Here is a 19,738-nt window from a genome sequence, read left to right as displayed (position 1 = left end):
GCACCCCCCTCTACCACCACCAAGCGAGCCCTGTTTTGCCAACGCTGCCCGATGGGCACCACGAGACGCATGCACGCTTTCTTCCTTCGCCTCCCGTGTGTTTTTTCTCTTGTTGCCGCTTGACAGGAGGAACGGTCAAAGGAACGGGTTGCCCCTCGTGCTGGCTTCGGCCATTGTCCCAGCAGTCCGACTGTCCCTCTCTCTCCATCTGCCTGTGTCTTCTTGTCCCCCTATGCCGCGCCACTTAACTTCTGAACCAGCAGTAGCCCACTTTTCGACCTGTCTGCACCAGCTAGCACCGTCCCCCGCTTGCCAACGCCATTTTGTACACGAGTGGCTCCAGATCTTGGTTCCAGCCCAACCCCACCCCCTTCTTGATTCTATTCCAGACCTCAAGCGGCGGTCGCGGGGAGCTGACCACAGGCCGGACACGGCCTCTGGGCGCTCTCCCCCGCTTGGTTGCTTTGGCTGGTGTGCCTGCATGACAGAGTCAAGGGCTGCGACTCTTTCGGCGCCATGGCCATTCGCCGGCTTCAAAAGGAGCTGCGCGCCTGCCTCGCTGCCGCTGATGATGGTCTGCACGTGGCGCCTCGGGAAGATAACCTGTTAGAATGGCACTTTTGCTTTGCAGGCGAAACGGGCACTTGCTACGAGGGTGGCCTCTACTGGGGTCGCCTTGTCTTCCCGCCTCGCTACCCCGCCCAGGCGCCTGACATCTTCATCCTCACACCCAATGGTGCGCTGCCACGCTCTTGTACTCGAGCCTTCGCACACCCTGGCAGGCCCGGTGCCGTCTCACCTCGCTCGCTTCTTTTGTCTGCACCCTCAGGCCGCTTTGAGACCAGCAAAGCCCTCTGTCTACAGGGTACCACGGGATACCACAACGAAACATGGTCCCCCGCAACTACCGTTCTTTCCTTGCTGCTGTCGTTGCGAGTCGCCATGACAGACGACGGCGTTGGTGGTATCGGCTCCCTGCGTGCTTCTCGATCTGAGCGTTCCGCCTTGGCCCTTTCCTCGACTAGCTACAACGCCCGCCACCCAGACTTTCAGAGCAGCTTTCCCAGCCTTTGCCCACCCAGCAGCTCTCCGAGCAGTTCTCTTTTACCCGTCTCCCCGCACACTTCAGGGAGTCAAGATGCGTCTGACGACGCAGCCCCCTGTGCGAAAGAGGGTGGATTGGCCGGTGCTGCCCCAGGTGGTCCTTCATGTGAGCTGCCCGCCCGCGACCCAGCGCCTGGCGTGTTAACCCCAGTTTCAAATTTCGCGCCTGCTGCCGCTCGCGAGTCATTGCTTGTTGAAAAGTTTCGCGATGGCATCCACTTTTTTACCACTCGGACACTCTCTCCTCTTGAGGCGCAACTTCACAGCGCCGCCACCAACGGCCACGTTGGGGAGATTCGTCGCCTTGTGTATCGCGGCGTGGACCTGTGTGCCGCTGACGCGCACGGACGCAACGCCGTCTCCAAAGCTGGTAGTAATCGTGTCATTGAAGGCCTCTTTCTTCTCATTGAAGCTGGCGTCCCCCACCTTCATCACGGCCCCATTCTGGCCTACCGCCGCCACCACATCGGTTCACTGCACCCCTTGAAGCACTTGCTTGAAGAAATCGCCTTTCATGCTGACCCTGCTTCGACAAGCATGAGTAACGAGGCATTTGAGCAACGTCGCCGAGAGCTGCGCCATCTGCTGGCCAGTCGTTTGGAGCGACCCTGTGATCCGAAACCCTTGCCCCCGCTTTGGCCCAACGCTTGTGCCTCGCGCCTCATTAAGCAGCTCATCACCACACTCCGCGACCCCAACATCGAGCCCCAGTGCTGCCTTGCTGCCCTCTGCGCGCTCGCCGATCACAGCCTCACAAGCGCACGCCGTGCGGCCGTCGTCCTTCAACATGACGCTCTTCCTCTCATCTTGTCACAAATGCGCCGCTTCACAAACCGTCTTGATATCTGCTACCATGCGGTTCTCACCATCTACGAGACCTTGCTCAAGGTCAAGGACGTATCCACCCCAGGTCTTCTAAATACCGCCGCCCAGTTCGACTCTATGCTATTGTGTGCCACTCTCGCATTGGCCAACGCTCTCAGCCTCGGCCTGGCTCTGCGCACCTCGGGTACCATGCCGTCTGTCGCCAGCATCGAGTCGAAAGAGCAGTACGAGCGTCTTGCCCACGATCTGGCTCACCTAGCCTCCCGGCTCATCACCGAATTGGCCTTGGTCGAGCCTACTCTCTTGATTCAGCGTCTGCAGCTCGCTGAGCAGCAGCTACAGCTTCAACCTGACCAAAATCTGCATCCAGACGAAGTGTGCACTGGACACCTCGTGCGCTTTGTGATTGCCGCCATTCGCCACTTTGCTTCGCCAGAGATCGATCGCATGGCTTTTTGGTTCCTTTTGTGCCTTTTACGCCAGCCTGCTCTGCCCGAGCACCATTGCTCTTGGACCCAACTTGCACACAGCGTAGCCAGCGAACGCCGTGTGCACAGCCCCAAGGCCGAGGAAGTCTGGGTACTCTTGCACACCGCCGCCGCGTCGTCGTCTGGGGCCTCGATCCAGCCGTCTGCCACCCCTGCCGACCCGCCTTGCATGTCCGCTGCCCCAGCTGCTGTTTCTGCGTCTGGAAATTCGCCACCTGAGAGCCCACCCTGCAGCAAACACGCGACAGGCTCACCGACACCAAAAGATTTTGACAAGCACGTGGCCGCTTCAGCCCCTTCTATTGTGAATTCCCGTCACTCTTCGCCCTCGCCTGCCGCACAGGATGTTCAGAGCTTCAAATCCGAGCTGGCACCAGTAGCGCACCTGCAACCCAGCCCCTCTAACAATCCGCTCGCGCCAGCAGCGGCTCATTCAGCGAAAGTACCGATCCCAGCGCAACGCGAGCCACCGGAAGCGGCGGATCACCCACAGCCAGGTCGCCTCGAAGCGCAAAACCTTGGTGCAGAAGAGATGAGCACCACACAGGACTGGCTGCGTGAGTTGGCCTGGGATCCACAAAGTGACATTCGTCAGGCTGCGTGTCGGGGCAAAGCTTCCGTTGTTGCCTCGGCTTGGAGCGGCGCTGTGGAGGTTGCCACCAAAGTGGGCAAGCGTGCGATGCTTTACGACCTGTTGCGGGACTTGGTCTTGCCCGATCACGACGGGAAGCACTCGTGTGCTGCAGCTGGCTCCTCCGGCAACGTGGCCATTTGTGACACGCTGATTACTCTGGCTGAGCGAGGCCTTGCCTTCAAGTATCACGCCCTACCCCCGCGGTACGGTCGGCATCACGTGGAGGCGCTGAATCGCCACCATGCTCACTTAGAGAGATTGGCTGAGCTGGCGGGCCTGTTGTGCGACGACGAGGCCCGCCCTGGTCTAGCAGGGCCCCGGGCGGCGCTACGACAAGAGCGCGACACCTTGATTGATGAGCTTCGCGCTAACTTCAGTCCACCAAAGGCCAACCCGACGGTATTGGAATACCTGCAGCAGCAAAGTGTTGCTGGCGATTTGGCGACATTACGACGGCTTGTCCCGTCGTCAACCCACGGCAAGATTTGCCCGTGCTGCACGGACCCCCTGCTCACCTTGTCCGAGGCCCGAGACGCTACTTCTTTGGCCTTGCCTGTGGTACGCTTGCCTTGCGGTCACTATCAACACCTCCTTTGCGTGCAAGATTGGAGCCTGGGCAATCGAGCAACATGTCCCGACTGCGACCGCGCACTGCCGCATGCGTGGGGTCCACGCCCTCTGCCTCCCCAATGCTCACCCGACCTCTTGGGCCTTCGCCTTTTGTTGGCCATGCTTGCTGATGAGATGTCCTTTCCGGCCATCGTCGCCATTGCCTGTCGCCAACTCGCCGATCAGGTCTGTGCATTGAGTGACGACAGTTGTGCTCGGCTGCCACGGGGTCTTCCGTTTTTGTTTTTTTCTCCTCTTCTCTTGCCTGTCTCACGCCTCACAACACCGTTTTTACTCGTATATTTCCACTGGGAAATTGGAATGTTTGCTGGCGCATCCTGCAGATGCTCACGTCCTCGCGACGTGCGATGGAGATGCTGGAAGAGGATGGTCTCGCCGTCGTCTTTGCAGCGGCCGTGATGCATCCGCATCAAGCTGCTGTCATGTATCATGCCGCTTACTGTGCTTACGAGCTGGTCTTACGGGCCAAGGAACCCAGTGTACGCCGTCGCCTGGGTACCCGAGGCGTCGTGACCCATCTCGTTGGCATTGCCTTGCTTGCCATTGCAAATAGCGTTGGTTCAGAGCCCAAGCCTCCGCTGTGGTGCGACGTGGCTGAAATGGCGACGCGGCTCGTCACGGAGGTTACAATCCACTTTGGTGAGCAAGTGCTGGCCATCTTTGTATCGTCTCGCCCCGATGACAATCCGATTGTCCAAGCCCTCGTGGGTGCTGACGGCAGCCAGGCTATCAAAGCGTTTGGTTCGCTGCTTGCCCGATACCGCGGCGAGCAGCGCGTGGAGCGGTTTGCTTTTTGGTTTTTCCTGGTCTTGATGCGCGCGTCGGCGGGCACGCCGCTTCCGTCGTCCTGGCTTCGCACCATGTATCTCACGGCTGAAGCACGTCGGCAAGAGGAGAAGAAAGCCAACGATGTGGTTACGCTCTTGCGGCGTTTGTATCCGAGTGAGATGCTTCGGGCCATTGAACGGGACGAGGGACCCGTGGATGAAGCGCTCGCTACCGTTTCTCTCTGGCGGCAATTGCACCCACGCAACATGCTGGGCAACACCAATGGCCGCCGCTCGCTGCAGCCGGTGCAGCTTGCGATCCGTCTCAATGCTGCTTTGGTCATGGGCTACGCGCGTTTGCTGGATGTCGATACTGCTTTGGACGCCCGTGAGGTTGAACACCATCGTGCCGCGCTGGAGGAATTGCACATGCCCGACCGCCACGGTCGCCCGCTTATCTCTGCCGCCCTGCGACGCCTTGAGCGGCAAATGCCAGCGCAAGCTGCTGATGCCGTGGCCGTGATGCTGCAGCGCGGTGCCCCATTGGCCTGGTTTGAGCCGGCTCCTCGCGCTGGCGTCATACGACCGGCATCCCTTGCTCCGCTCACCCCGCTGGTTGATGTATTTTTGTATCAGCGGCGAGACGTGAGATCGACACATGACGCCAACTCCGCAGGTGGTCCCCATTCCAACGAGGCTACAATCACTCATGGTCGAGGGTCTCAGGCAGGACCAGAAGACATTCGCACGGCGGCCTCGGACCTCGTCCTTCCAACGTTTGCACCGGCCCAGCTCATGGGGGCGCTTCGTAATTGGACGTTGGACTCCCAAAGCAACGTGCCGCGCACCATGGCGACGCTTGACCTCGCTGGCTTTGTCAACGCCACCCGCGCAGAAAACGCTGTGAACGCCGTCTTGTCAGCGGCGGCTCGGCGCGATGGAGCTTCATCCATCTTTGCCGAAGCGCCTTGGACTCTCTCACGTCACTCGTGTGACGCTGTGACGGGTCTCAATCTTGCTGAGCCCGCAACGGCTGGACCACGAGCGGCCCCCGGGTCAGCAGGCTTGGCAAGCCTCGTGGAAGACCACGACGTGATGCTGAGCCGCGCTCGAGCCCCAGGCCAGGGCTCATGCTCCCTATACGGGCGCCGCTCGAGCGTGCAAGCGACGACAATGGCAACATCTAGTGCTGCGCTGAGTGCCGGGCCCAGCAGTCAAAACCTTCAACGCTACAGCATGGATCTGCAACTTGCCAGCACGCCATCGCACGGTGTGGGCGATGAACAGGTGGACCTGGCGGCCAGTACCGACAGCAACCACGATGCTGATGCCGAGGAGGCGCGGTGCCCGAGCCAGGCAATGATGGGGGAGAGCCAGGCTGGCAGTGAAGCGGATGCCGGTAGCGACGATGACGCAGAGCTGCTGGGGGCGCAAGCACCGCACGCCACCTCCTGGGCCGGCGATGGAGAGGATGAGAGCCCTGATGAAGGAGTCATGACACCGCCTGGATACCAGAAGATGTTGGACGAGGACCATGCACACTTTGTGACGGCCGTTCGCGACCACTTGGGGTTAGCTCGACGTGAATCAGACTCGTCCCCGTCCCTTCCTCCACCGCCCGCTATTCATGGCCGCTTTTTGCGGTTGGGGGTGGACGAACTGCTTGAACGACAGCGTCATTGGCTTGGCAGCTGGGATTTGGGTGTGCTTGAGGAATCGGCCCAGAACGGGACCATGGCGCACGGCAAGGAAGCCGGGATCATGACCTACCACTGCCGTGCGCTCGCCAATCAGGTTAGCGTGTCGCGGGCTGCGCAGTCGGTACCCTTTTGTCGTTGGTTTTTCAAAAGCTTTGCTGCAGGGCTAGCTGTCGCTGTTAATGCGGGTGAACTGTCTGTGAGCTTGCTCGTGGTTATCTACCTGGCAGAGGTACTAACGCCCAGCTGTGGCATGTGATGCTCTGTAGATTGTGTCTTCGCCGGTGCGCGCGCTGCGCTTTGTGCGTCGCAAGGGTCTCGAGACGCTCGGGCGGTGCGCTGTGCTGTTTCGCACGGCCGCAGCCGTCCAATTTGAGGCGGCTCTCGTGTTGAAGGCTCTCCTCCTCTCTTTGGATGGCACCTGGCCCACGCTGGCGCATACGGTCCGAGAGTTGTTGATGCTGCTCGTCTGCATTCGTGATAACGCGGGCGAGTATCTGCAGGAGCAGTCTAAACATGCATATTGGTGGCCCGTGCACACGCTCTGCGATGAGAGTCTTCGACTCTTGCAGCATGCTGCCATGATCAATCCGGCTGTGTGCGACATGATTGAGCAGCTCTTGGCACGTCCTGACGACCTTGTGGCCAGCCAACCTCCCCAAAGCCCGCCCCAGGCTCACTCAGTGACACCCAATGCCACGGCGTCGGGCCACAACCCCGAAAGTAGCGCCGCTTCTCCTTCTGCGTTGACGCGCACGTGCCACAGTGCCGTATGACGCCAACGCGTCGCCGCAGCTTGCGATGGCGTTTCTTTGATTGTTTCATGTCTGTGATGGCGGCACGACCTGGGCTGTGCCCAGCCTTGTGCTTTTACTCTTTGTTAAACTTTATCGCCATATCCCGTATCGTTGTCGAACGAATTTATTGCATGCCATGTGGCTTTCCACAAAACATTTATTCCAATGCAAAACTACCCCGAGCGTTCCAAGCCTCGCCCCATCGCCAGATACCACTGCTCCCCCGTCCCGGCCCGCCAGCAAAATCATTAGGGCTAACGTCGTCGGTTTCGTCGTTGCCAAAGAGATGCAACTGCCTCACGTTCGTTGAACGTGTAACACTCAGAAAGCATAGCCTCACTTGAACTGATTTTTTCATTCATTTTTTCCACTTTTTGCCACTTTTTTTCTTTTTTTTTTGCTCTTTTTTCTTTTTTTTGGTTTTCGACTTTTTTTGTGCTCTTGATCGGCTCGGCGTCGTCGTACCACGCATCATTGTCTTGGGATTTGGCCTTGCTTCGAAGGTTACTTGCTTGTCAGTATTGACGTCCGGGGTCACGGTGTGTGCTTTCAAACTTTGAACATGTCGACGACGGTGAGTGACTGCGAGACTGTAGATAGTTGATGTAGCAATGCCCCTTGCGCCCCACACCATTTCGTTCTTTCCCTCGTCGTCCCGACGCTTGCCGTCCCTTGGCGGCGCTGGGCAGCCCATCTCTCTGAACGTGTCCTTTAAACTCGTAGAACATGGCGACCGAGCCCGATGAGGTAGAGGCGCCTGAACAAACGCAGGCACCTGTGGAGGATGCCACGGAAGAGACTCAGGTAAATAAACACCGGGTATTGAGCTGTGAGCCGCTTGAAGGTATCTGAATGACGCTCATAATGTTTATCCTTCAACCAATAGTCCCATGTGGCGACCGCCGCGGCTGGTGAGAGTGCGTTGCAGCAGACAGACCTCCAGGCGCTGCCAGCGCGAACCTACCTGGACCGCACAGTGGTACCAGTGCTGCTGGAGGGCATGGCCGTCTTGGCCAAGGAACGGTGCGTGGCTTTGTGGTGAATCTCGGCAAGCACTCTACAGGGATAAGCCAGATGATGAATATCAAGGGGTTTCTATCCTCCTCATGCGGCTCCCTCGTGCCCCACAGCCCTCCGAACCCGGTGGAATTTCTGGCCGCCTTTCTGATCAAGAACAAGGATCATCCCCAGAGTAAGTTGCATCAAGCACCAGGGGAACACCTTGCAGCTAAAATGCCACGACAAGGCAATCTACCTGTCTGATTGAGTGGGCTGAGCGGCCGGTTCAACTTTTGCAATGATCTCAACATTGTCGTCTCGTCGGGTTCGGCTGTTAGTCAAAACGGAAGCTGGGACTGAGGAGAGCAAACCGAGCGCCTAGACCACTGTTGCCTCCAGTACCAGGAGTGACCACAAGGCTGTTTGGTTTTGTCCAGGAAAGCATCACAACCTGGCTCTGAGCCCAGCGTGGGCCCGGCGTGCTCATCGCGCGGCGCGTCGGTTGCGACATGGTGTGGTGACTTTTTGATGTCTGTCTGTATTGTTCGATCGTGTTTCATCAGCGCACTGGGTGCGCTGTCTTCATTGCTGGCCCCAGCGTTTTCCATTTTACCCCCTTCCCTCCGGAAATTTAGTGGGTTATATCGACCGATTGTCTGATGTGTCCGAGGGGCATGGCCGCCAGCAAGCCCTGGCCTTCAACACCTCCTGCCCACTTACCCCTCTAAATTCAACACGAATGTGGACGTTCGCTGGTTTCGTCTGCTGCTTGTCCTGGGCAATAATCTGACAAACAAATGCTTGCCGGCAAGCATGAATTGCCCGGCAACGCGCGCCGGCGCGCCGCGACCCGTTGGTCTGTTTTTACTCGATCGTTTCCCAGGGTCACAGTAGAAGGATACTAGGACAAAATTCAGCCAACCTCCCAAGGCGCACGACAGGGACGGAAGGATTGATTGGCCGTGGGCGCCCACAGACCAGTTGTGATGGCCGATCTTGTTACACTGATTGGTGTCAAGGGGCCGTGGCCGTGGGCACATCTACCACGACCTGCTCGAACCAATGTGAATCTCTACCATCAGCCAAGGCGCAATTTGGTCCGCTACATGTGCGCTGCGTATCCAGCGGCGTCTTGACCACAGTGTGCTGGCCTTTTTTTTTTTTTGCGGAGTAAGACCCTCGGTCGACTGCAATCGCGCCGACCAGCAAGTCCCATCAGAATCTACCCTATGAAGAGGTGAGCACCCTTCTTGCCGCAACCACCGCGCTCCTCCTTCCCCAGTTGGCTTTGATTCACAGGCAATGCTGTGCCACTGTATCCCTGCCGCTGCATGACACGTCGTGTTGCTGATGGATGTGCATGTCCGTACTTGCTCATGCAATCCTCAAATCCTCGGGCACCTCACTCGGCATCAAGCAGCTTGCACTCATTTGCCAAGAAACAACCACAACCATCTTTCTAGACCCCCGGCTTAGCACTGTACATGATTGATCGGCTGGTGGGTACACGCTTTGTGACCCCCTCCCGCCCTTTGACGCATTGGTGTGGCCTGAGCGCTCACTCTCTGGCGTGCGTACGCGCGGGGCGCGCATATGATACACGTTGCTTGAAGGTGCCACGCGCGATCCAGGGCAGCTTGGCCCATGTCCTTATAGCGTGCAGCTCCTGAGACAGCAAGCGCTTCAACCATGCGCGTCACCGCGCCCTGGCTGGTTGTTGTGGGCTACTCCGCCCTATGCACAGCCGCCCTAGCCGGTAAGCACCAACCATGCCCAGCAGTTGGACGGGTAACACAGATAGATGTGATGCTCAAGCTTTTGGTGGCGTGTGTGCTGACGAAATCCCTCCTGCTTGGCCTCCTTTCAGCCAACGCAGACCCAGGCCCAGGCTGCCCGCCGTCCAGTGCAGCTGGTACCAACGGTGACTGCCTGTGTCCGCCTGCAACCGAATGCACGGCGCCAGACATTGCTGCCTGCCAGTTTGACGTGGATGGCAGTGCCTATTTTTCCGCTGCGAATTGTCCTGACTGTACCTGCGAAGCCAGTACGTCATAATCTCTAGCTAGACCCAGCATGGGTAGGTATCAGTCGGATTGCCCGGCTCAGTCTCACGGACATCCGGTCTCGGCTATATCCCGGGCTTTCTCTCGCTTTTTGTCCACCCTCTTTTTTAGCGCCGGCCATCCATCGCATTCTCTCGCCCACCTACGGCACGCGTTGTTTCCAAAGCGCCGAATGCCGCCTGACTTGGTCCTCCTCTACCCTGGTGACAACTGTGCACATCAAACTGGGCCTTCAAGATGAAGCGAGTATGTGTCCGATTCAATTGTCCCGTCTCGTCCACTTCCAGCACCGAAGAATGCAAAGCTTCACATTACATCACCGGGGCGCAGCCATACACTCACCAAACTTTCTGTCTTTCTTTTCTTTTCTTTTCTGGGCATGCACATATCAAGCCGGTCGCGTTACTGGCCTCGTTGATGTGGTGCGCAACGCCCCCAACTCTGGCACATACAACTGGACTGTTCCGGCGCGTCAGACGCCTTTGGTCAGTGTTTCTCGTCCTTGCGAGTGCGGATCATCGGGCATTGGAGAGGCCGCCACGGTCCACCAGCTCACCCTGCCACGCTTGCATAGACCGCCTACGTCGTCGTGGTTCAAGATGCGCACGTGGAGACTGCCTTTGGTGAGGCTGTCTCGTCTTGCGAGCCCGGTGTTCTCGATCCGTCATGCCACTGCCACCTGATGCCTACCGCTGCACGGCAGACGTCTCCCCTCCTTTTACCATCAGTCTTGCTGGTGAACTTTGCCGTGCCGGATATGTCAGCTACAGCGGCATCGAACCATGTCAACCCTGCCCACAAGGAACAGTGGTACTTTGGAACTCCCATGCCCTTTCCATCTGACTGAGGCAATTCCTTCCCTCTTCTCATGCCACACAATCCCGGCCCGCACCCGCAGGCAACCAATGCCACAACCTGTCGTACATGTGCCGACAATTTTACCACCCCAGGCCTTGGTGCTGCCAGCTTCTCTGACTGTAGCGTGGCAAAAGGTCTGCATCTTTGCGCCTTTTGCGTCAATGATTGGACCGCCTTTTCTTGTGGAACCTCGTGCTTTTACTGGCACCCTGCAACCGTATAGGCAGCTTGCTAGCAGACTTTGAAGCTCAGCCTGCCCATATTCTTGCCTACAGTTTGCTTCTTCCTTCCAGTGCAACCGCCGATTTAACGTTGGAGCAATGCGCACAGAGTTGTTTACTTGATACTTTGTGCAAGTCCTTCGACTTTCGACTTCGGTCAGTCCTGCCATCTTCTCCTCCAATTTCATCTCGATTTCTCTTCTCAGCAGGAGCCAATGGTCGTGCCCACTCCGATGCAATGACGTTGTAGATCGACGCTCCGTGGTTCGTGTGCTCTTTATGCGGACACCCGCAACACCTCCTTGACACATTCGCTGCAAATTACAAACGAGACCGTGACGCACTACGATGTGCTTTCAACCAATCTGCCAAGATCCCGCGATGCCTTTGTCCGGCGTGCCAATGCCTTTCTCGACGAGCCCGCTCTTGCGGCTTATTCAACCGTGAGTTCATGCGGCGAGGAGGCGCCGCCCAACAGCATGTGTTTGCACGTACAGCTGCGTGCCCATCCACATGCTTGAGCCAACGACCATTTGCTTTGTTCTGCGAATGCAAAATAGTTGTCAGCGGAGAGCTGTGCTGCCGCCTGCTTGCTGCATGGCGACTGCATGGCGTTTGCCACCGGCACTGGAACACGCCTCGGCTCCTGTTATCTCTTTGCCACGAACAGTACCATGAGCTCAAACCTCCAACAAGGGTATTTGCCCACTAACATCGGCCCGTCTGGTTTGGCAACGGCCGTGATCGATGCTTGGGCGTATCTTGGCTCATGAGGCAATCCCCTTTGCCTGAAACAATATCTGACGCTTAGGGCCGGCACGGAAGTTCACCAACTTGATCTCTTTGACAAGGTGTGTAACGCATGCATTTTTGCACTCGCGTAGACGCAGACAAGAAATCTCGCCTCTTGCCTTATTGACTTGCAAATAGTCGCTGCTGCAGATACCCCGAGACTCTTGTGCCCCCGGTTTCTGGAGGCCGCCCGCCGGCCTAGCTGCTTGCCAGCCCTGTGGTACGCCTTGAAGTGGTTGTCAACGTTCATTTCAACCCTTTGAGTCGATTTACGATGCAGCATACTCAAGAGTGCTGCTTTGTGTAGCCAAGGGCACATATAGCTTGTTGGCCCACACGTGCGTGCCCTGTCCAGCTGATCAGACCACACCACAGCCTGGCGCGGCCAATCAATCATTTTGCGTGGCAAAGATTTGCCCAGCCGGCAGTCAAGGGCCTACAAACCTCGGTTCGTGGTGCCCTCCCTCGACGAAACACGACAACGACATACATCATTCTAGTTTCGTATTTTTCGTCGTGCCATTTTCGCTGACGCCATCTTGCCGTAGGTTATTGCCTGTGTCCGAGCTCGGTAGGGTGTCAGGGCCCTGGATGCCTTGGTGATGCCAGCTCGGGGTATTTCTTCGACGCCGACGATCAAGACACCTCATGCGAAGACGGTCCGGTCTAGTTGCGCGAGGGTATCTCTGCTTAACCATCATGCTTGCTGACCTTTCAAATGCTCACATGTCGCTTGACTCTGCAGTGGTGGTTCCACCGACGATCGATGTCGTCTACACTCCGATCAAGGACGAGCAACTGTATCGTGGACAAAGCTACACCATTGCTTACCAGGCGTCAAACAGCGTGACTCGGGTACGCATCTGCGTGCAGCATTGACACAAATCATCAGAAATGCTCTCAGCGTTGCATCTTTTCGACTGACAGGTGAATATCTTCCTCTACCAAGCCGAGGCGGATAATTATGCTCGACTCCACTATGTTACCCACGTCGCCATCGATACTCCCAACACTGGCACATACACCTGGCTGGTCCCGGTGCGTCGTGTATGGTGGTTTTGCGACCCCTGGCTTTCTCCGTCAACCTTATTTTAAACATGCTGAAATATTATTTCGCCCTTTGCTAGACAAGTCTGGACCTTGGAAATCGCTATTCGATTGTGGTTTTCCACAGCCCGACTTACGGCGAACCTGTAGCACCATCACATCGGAACAGCCAGTTTTTTGTGGTTGCAGGTTGGCTCACCGCGAATCGGACCGAGGCGTACAACGAAGGGTGTCAGGCTTGACTTTAACTTTGTTTTTGACCATCTCTCTTTTCTAATACCGGCTTTACTTTATTGGCTTGCAACCAGACCTGCCCTCAACGAGCTGCGAGCGGGGTCAATACTCTTCAACGGGCTTTCATCCGTGTACACTTTGCCCTTTCGACACCTACTGGGTACGTGTACGCAAACCAAACATAGGGAAGACGAGATGGAGTAACTCAAGTCTATGAGTACGGTGGCCCTGCAAGCGTCGCGTCCTGGCTTTGAGAGCAACAACTACCGCAATCGCACATTCACAGTGAAGAATCGGAGCACTATCACGTGCACTCACTTGCTTTGGCTGCGTCTGCGCCGTCACATTTATAGATCAGCCCAACAGAGTGCACGCCATGCCCCCTAGGCCATCACACGGCTGAGAGAGGAGCACAGTCGACTGCTGACTGCCGGTGAGTGCCTTGACACTTGTCAGAATATCAATGAACGCCTGTTTGTTGACACGGCGCGACATGACGCTTCATAATATCTGTAGAGCCAATGCAACGACATCGCTGGACCAGTTTCGACGCTACGCCCACCACTACATTGCCGGTGCAAATGCAGGTACAGCACTTGGCCCGTGTACAACGTACAACAGCCTGTGCCAGGCCCCCTTCCTTGCGCAGAGAGCCATCCCCCATAGCACAGCCTACCCCATCGTCTTGCCTTGCCTCGACGGCCCCCTGACCTGCAAAAGCACCCCTGTTGACAACTAGGTGGAGTACGCATGGATACAGTAGATCACGTCACCCCGGAAGAATGCGCAAAGCTCTGCTTGGCAGACGCAGGTTGTAAATCGTTTGATGCCGGCGTTGTTGGTCAATTCCAAGAGGGCGATTGCATGCTGAGTTACGATTCCAAGGACACGACAAGCCCTGGTGCCTTTCAACCCATCTCGCAGCTGGACCACTATGAACGCGTGTCATTTGGTAGGTGTGGTGTGGCCAAATCTGCCAGAACCCCCTCACAGGCATGGTGGAGATTCGTCCGCCGCAGCAACTCATAGCGCCCTTGTTCTCGACAGAAAGAGTGAGTGAAATCTACTTTGCAAAGCAAGCCAATTGCACGTTCTCCGAAGCAGGAACGGGCGGCGTCTTTTTGCAGCAGCACTCGGTTGAAGCGTGCGCCCAGCTGTGCTTGAACGACCTTTGCTGCCAAAGTTTTGAGGCAGGCCAACCTGGATCACCTGTTGAGGGTGACTGCTATTTGACCCGTGCAAGCGCCAGTTCGATCGAGGGCGGTGTCTTTACGTGCCATCAGCACAGGCAGATGGATTACTATGAGCGCATTGGTCAGTCGAAGCGTCAAGTTCTAACCATCGCCGCAGCGTGACCATCGCACATTCAGTGCAAAGATGCCTTAGAGGGTAACACACAACGCAACTCATGCTTTTCATCAACATGTTATGTCACAGTTACGGCCAGCTTTGACTTCAATGTGACCATATCATCGCCATCAGCCCGAACTTCTTTCAAGCAATTGGTACAATCGCAAGTGGCTGCTTTGATTCCGGCTTTGGCCGAGGTAAGGACTCTGTGCTCGCCATGCCAAAATGCAGTTGCTGCTGTTGTTGTTTTTTGTGTTTTTTTTTTTTTTTCCATTAAAAATGAAGCCATAGATTCCATGACACCCCCGTTGCGTATGCGCAATAGATGAGAGTGACTACGTACACTGATGCCAGCACGGGGCACCTTGGCATGGTGTGCGCAACTAGCAACGCAGGGGCCATGCAGGCACTTGTCAAGGCGGTAGAGCGTAAGGAGCTGAGCGTTGTCTATGTGCCAATCATTGGCTCTGTGCGCATAGCAACTCGTGTTGCCTCGACTGGGCCTTGCAGAGAGGGATCTGTGGCTGCTGCTGGGCTACAGACGCCGACCACAGGCTGCATAACATGTGCTGCCAACACCTATGTAGGCATCCTGGCTGTTCTCGTTGAGAAAATCTTTGTCGTTGGTCTTCTTCGTGGGTACTCACGAAACGCCAATACATGTATTGGTGTCTTGTGCATTACTGAACAGAGTTCAAAGGCTCGCACCCGGTGCGTTGCCTGCGATTTGGGCCAGGCATCTCTTCCGGGTAGCACCTCGAGTGCAGCTTGCGTTGCAACAGCTGGTGCGTGCCAACCCTCTACCCACTCTTGCACCACCCTTCCCTTTGATTGCTAGTCAATCTTTTTTGAGTGGCTATTCCTCAACGGGCGCTGGAAATCTATGGCAGAGGCTCCTACACAAAACGTATTTGCAAAAGGTGAAACGTGGCACGGTGCCTTCTCAGGCGCACGCTGCTGGCTACGCAATGGCGAGAGCCAACCCTGCGGGGGCTCCATGGAGCTACGGGTATGCTCTTGCACCCGGATCGGAGTGCCATTCGATTGTGGCCAGGAAAGCGTGCATAATTGAATAAACTGTCCGCGTATACAATCTTGAGTAGGTGGTGCAAGTTTCGCCCCGAATCCTCGTTTTGGCTACGCTTGTGCATGGCCAATATTGTGACACCTCCAAAGGTTGCCGACTTGAATCTTCAGGTATTCTGCTGTACCGCCATGTGCCCCGCAGCCTCGAGGCGCTTGGCTTTGATGCAACGCAACTTTTCGCCCTGCATTTTACTTTTTTTTCTTTTTGTTCCTTTGTTTGTTTTTGATGTCAAATCGACATCTTATAGGCAAGTCAAGCTATTACTACACAATCACAGCGTCAGCATCAGCTTTTGCGGCATCGTATACAAGCCCTGATCCATCATGGAGTGGCATCACGGATCGCTCCTTTGTTCGCGAGAACCTCGGTCAGTTATCCGACAAAAAAACTAAACGCAGAAATCAAGGAAAGTTTGAACAATTGTGGCCAGCCCTCACATGTCGCTCTGTGGCCGCCCGACAATTCAAATAGCGGGCACGGTTCGGCAGGCAGCCAGCGGACTGGAGATTCAGGGTCAATTTGGCACTGAGGGGGGCAAGTTCTCGCTAACGCGAGCCTGTCAGGCGGAGGAAAACCCGGACAAACCGTTCGTCGTCGATGACGTATGGTTGGGAAGCATGTCTTGCACCCCGGCCACCACCAACGAAACCATGTCCCTCGCGTCTGTGGAACGCCTTGAGCTCTTGGTCACGGCTGTAGCTGGAACAGAGGTCCAGTTTACCGTTGACTTTGACTCTTCGGGAGGCGTGGGTTTGTTTGCGGCTGCTGCCGTCTACGATGCCACCGCCCCTTGTCGTGGACTTGCCATCCAGCCAAAGCCAGACGCCTGGATAAGCCGTCCGACTGACGCGGTGGCTGCTTTCCAGCTATCTGCGACGCTTTCTACGGGTGGTGATCGTCTTACGGGGCAGATTTCTCTCAACAAACATTGTGCTTGCTTGGGCGGAGCCTCTGGCATCGGCGGCCACTGTGATTACTGGGCTGGTAGCGCAGAACGCTGGTGTTACGTGAGTGAGTCGTGTCCAGAAGCCGAACCAGAAGCCCCAACAGCCGGCGATGAGCAACTGCGCTATCGGCGTGTTTGCCGTGCTCAGGATGCGTGTGGGGCATTTGAGCTTCAACGCACCTGCGCCAGCACCTCGCTCTCCTGCCAACCAGGATATACGCTTTTCGCTGGCCACTGCTACCGTTATGATAACGAGTCGCGGTCTTTTGCTTCCGCCCAAGCAGCTTGTGCAAGTGAGGACGCCGTACTTGCCTCCGTTCACTCGGCTGCGGAGAACGAAGCAGTAACCGCCCTTGCAGAAGCACCAGCTTGGCTGGGCTTGCACCGAGTGGACGCGGAAAGCCTCTACCACTGGGTCGATGGGGCTGACAACAAGACGGATGGTTTACTTACGGATACCTTCTGGGCCAGAGGAAGTCCGAGCAGTGGCACCCCAGGGGCTCGCTGTGTCTATTTGAACGCAGTCGGTTTTTGGGTGGATGCTGAGTGTAGCGTTGCTCGTGGTGCCATATGCGAAGCACCTGCAGTTGGACTGAACCAGTCTTGCGCCTGTCGCGGCCATTCTGACGACCAAGGCTTTGGTGCCAGCTGTCAGGACTGGGATGGTTCAGGCTTTGCATGGTGCTACGTCCAGCCTGGCTGCCGGCGTGCAACACAACTTGATGATCACGAGGATTGGATTCTCATTTGTCGTGCTGAGGAAACCGAGCCTGTGGAGCCGAACCCAAACAGCACAGCCTGCTTTGCGCAAAATTCGAGTACTTATCAACGCGACGATGGCGTGTGTGCGCCTTGTACAACAGCGGATGCATGCTTGAGGAATGAAACTCTGATTGGCTCGTGTTCTAAAGACACATCGCCCATCTGCTTTCCGTGCCACCCAAGCTGCAGGACGTGCACGGGTATCTCAAGCACCGATTGCGTGGCGTGTGCCACCGGTCTTGTGTTTGCACCGGACCAAGGCACCTGCGTGACAACGTGCGCCATGGGCCAGTACCCCAACGCGACCCTTGCGAGTTGTCTTCCGTGCCATGAGGACTGCGTTAGTTGTAGCGGAGCAGGTCCTGACCAATGCCTCAGCTGCCGAAACGACCTGGTGCTTAGCACGGCGGGCACCTGTATGGACCACTGTGCGGCCGGTACTTTCACCGAGAATGCCACGGCTACGTGCCGGGTCTGCACTCCTTGCGCAGCCACTGAATATCAGGTGGAAGCCTGCGGTGCCTATCACGATCGACAGTGTGCGGCTGTGAGCACGTGTGCGCCAGACGAATTTGAGGTCATTGCCCCCACAGCGACGTCGGATGCTGTGTGTCGTACTCTCAGCATCTGTCGCCCAGGTACGGTGATGGCCTTCCCTGGCAACAAGACCAGCGACCGCCGGTACGTTGACCTTCTAACGAGTCGATATGAGGACAAGATTCAACGACAAGATGAGCCAATGCATCGCTGCCGTGATGATGCTAAGCAATGCTTCTTTTGCAAGTGTTCTACCCTTGCTCTACCTCACTCGGCTGCTTGCCTTGCGTGTGTGCAGGTGTGTTTCTTGCCCAGCTGGAACCAGTGATGAGGATGCGGACCCACTTACGGCCTGCAGTTTGTGCGCACCCGGCACTTATGCTCGTGCGGGCACGATTAGTGACTGCAACATGTGCATGCCTGGAAGCAGCGACGATGACTATGATCCAGCAACACCATGCGCGGCATGCCCCCCCGGCACGTACAGCAATGCACAGTACCACGTTGGCGCGTGCCTGACCTTGACGCCATGTGGAGTTGGACAACAAGAGATCCTGGCACCTGATGCGGCCCGCACGCGGGATCGCCTCTGTGCCAGCTGCCCCGCTGGTACCTTCAAGTCCAGCCCGAATCAGAATGTGTCGTGCCAAACCTGGACCACCTGCACAGCAGGTGAGGAGCCCCAAAACGTACCGACAGCTCGGACAAACCGCCAGTGTGGGGCTTGCAGGGCAGGCTTCTTCAAAACTACAGCTGGCAATGAAGCATGTCAACCGTTCCAAACATGCGGGCTTGGCATGGAAATCGCGCGCAATGGCTCTGCGTCACAGAATGTTGCTTGCCGTGAGTGTCCCGTGGGCACATTTAATGATCATGTTGGTGGGTCATGCCGCAAGCGACGCACCTGTGCGCTTCCGTGGCAGCGATATGCTTTTATGGGATCCAGCAGTGCCGACGCTGTTTGCGTGGAACTGCGCAACTGCAGCCGCAATGAGTTTGAGTCGGTGGCGGCCACATCAAGTACCGATCGTCGTTGTCAAACGTTGACGGCCTGCGGGGCAAATGAATGGGAAGAATCTGCGCCCGCGGAAGGCCCACATGGGTTTTATGTTCGTGACCGCCACTGTTTGGCCTGCACCAACTGTTCGCAGCTTGCGACAGAGCAGCTTGCAGCCTGCACGGCTACACATGATGCCGGTATGTCGCGGCACGTCGGGAGTTTGCTGGCATGATATGTGTTGGGACCTCCGTGGTCCAAGCCTCATCGAGCGTGCATAGTTTGCCAAGCTTGTACACCGTGCCGTGTAGGGCAGGAGTATGAGGTGCAGGCTTGTATGGTTGGCGCAGACCGTGTTTGTGCTTCTTGTTCTGTGTGTCAAGCCAACGAGTACGAGGTGTCCCCGTGTCGGCAAAGCGCCGACCGCTCGGCAACGGGAGACCGCGTTTGCGCTTCAGTGTCCACGTGCCCCACCGGCACGTTTGAAGTGGAGCCCGCCACCAACTTTTCAGATCGGATGTACGCGCGTTTTACGTTTGAGCAATTTTTCCCTGTGTGCTTTGTGACTGTTGAGGAAGCGCCGTTCCCCGCGTTCAAGTCAACCGTTACATGTGTCTTTGAAGCTGCACTCCTCTGACAATGTGACTTGTGCTTGGTGCTCCCGTTTTGTATAGATGCTCACCCTGGACTGAGTGCGCTCCGGGCATGATTGCTATGGGTCCAGCACCCACGAATACGACCGACCGACAATGTGCTTCTTGCTTGGCTGGCCTCGAATATGCATCTCGCGGTGCCTGTGTGCCGCTCACCACCTGCACCGCGGGAACAATGGAAGATCTGGCGCCTACCAGCAGCACGGATCGTACTTGCCGTGCTTGTGATCAAGGAACCTTTAAAGCGCAC

General features: G+C 56.7%; 1 protein-coding gene across 1 annotated transcript; it reads left to right on the top strand.

Moving 5' to 3' along the window:
- Positions 1-516: 516 nt before the first annotated feature.
- Positions 517-19,472, top strand: MONBRDRAFT_10710 (uncharacterized protein; the record flags this gene model as incomplete). The annotated part of the gene is made up of 16 exons (XM_001748490.1): positions 517-3,846; positions 4,005-6,377; positions 6,460-6,915; positions 7,666-7,746; positions 7,829-7,965; positions 8,073-8,134; positions 9,809-9,985; positions 10,116-10,250; positions 12,621-12,730; positions 12,803-12,913; positions 13,510-13,589; positions 13,673-13,743; positions 13,896-14,108; positions 16,065-17,982; positions 18,137-19,035; positions 19,219-19,472. The coding sequence occupies 16 exons, from the start codon at positions 517-519 to the stop codon at positions 19,470-19,472; spliced, it is 10,407 nt and encodes a 3,468-aa protein (XP_001748542.1).
- Between the last annotated feature and the right edge of the window lie 266 nt (positions 19,473-19,738).

This window comes from Monosiga brevicollis, genomic scaffold, assembly GCF_000002865.3.
Source record: "Monosiga brevicollis MX1 MONBRscaffold_23 genomic scaffold, whole genome shotgun sequence".
Taxonomy (NCBI): Eukaryota; class Choanoflagellata; order Craspedida; family Salpingoecidae; genus Monosiga; species Monosiga brevicollis.
The sequence above is the reverse complement of the archived record's forward strand: the minus strand, read 5'-3'. Positions and strand labels throughout refer to the sequence as shown.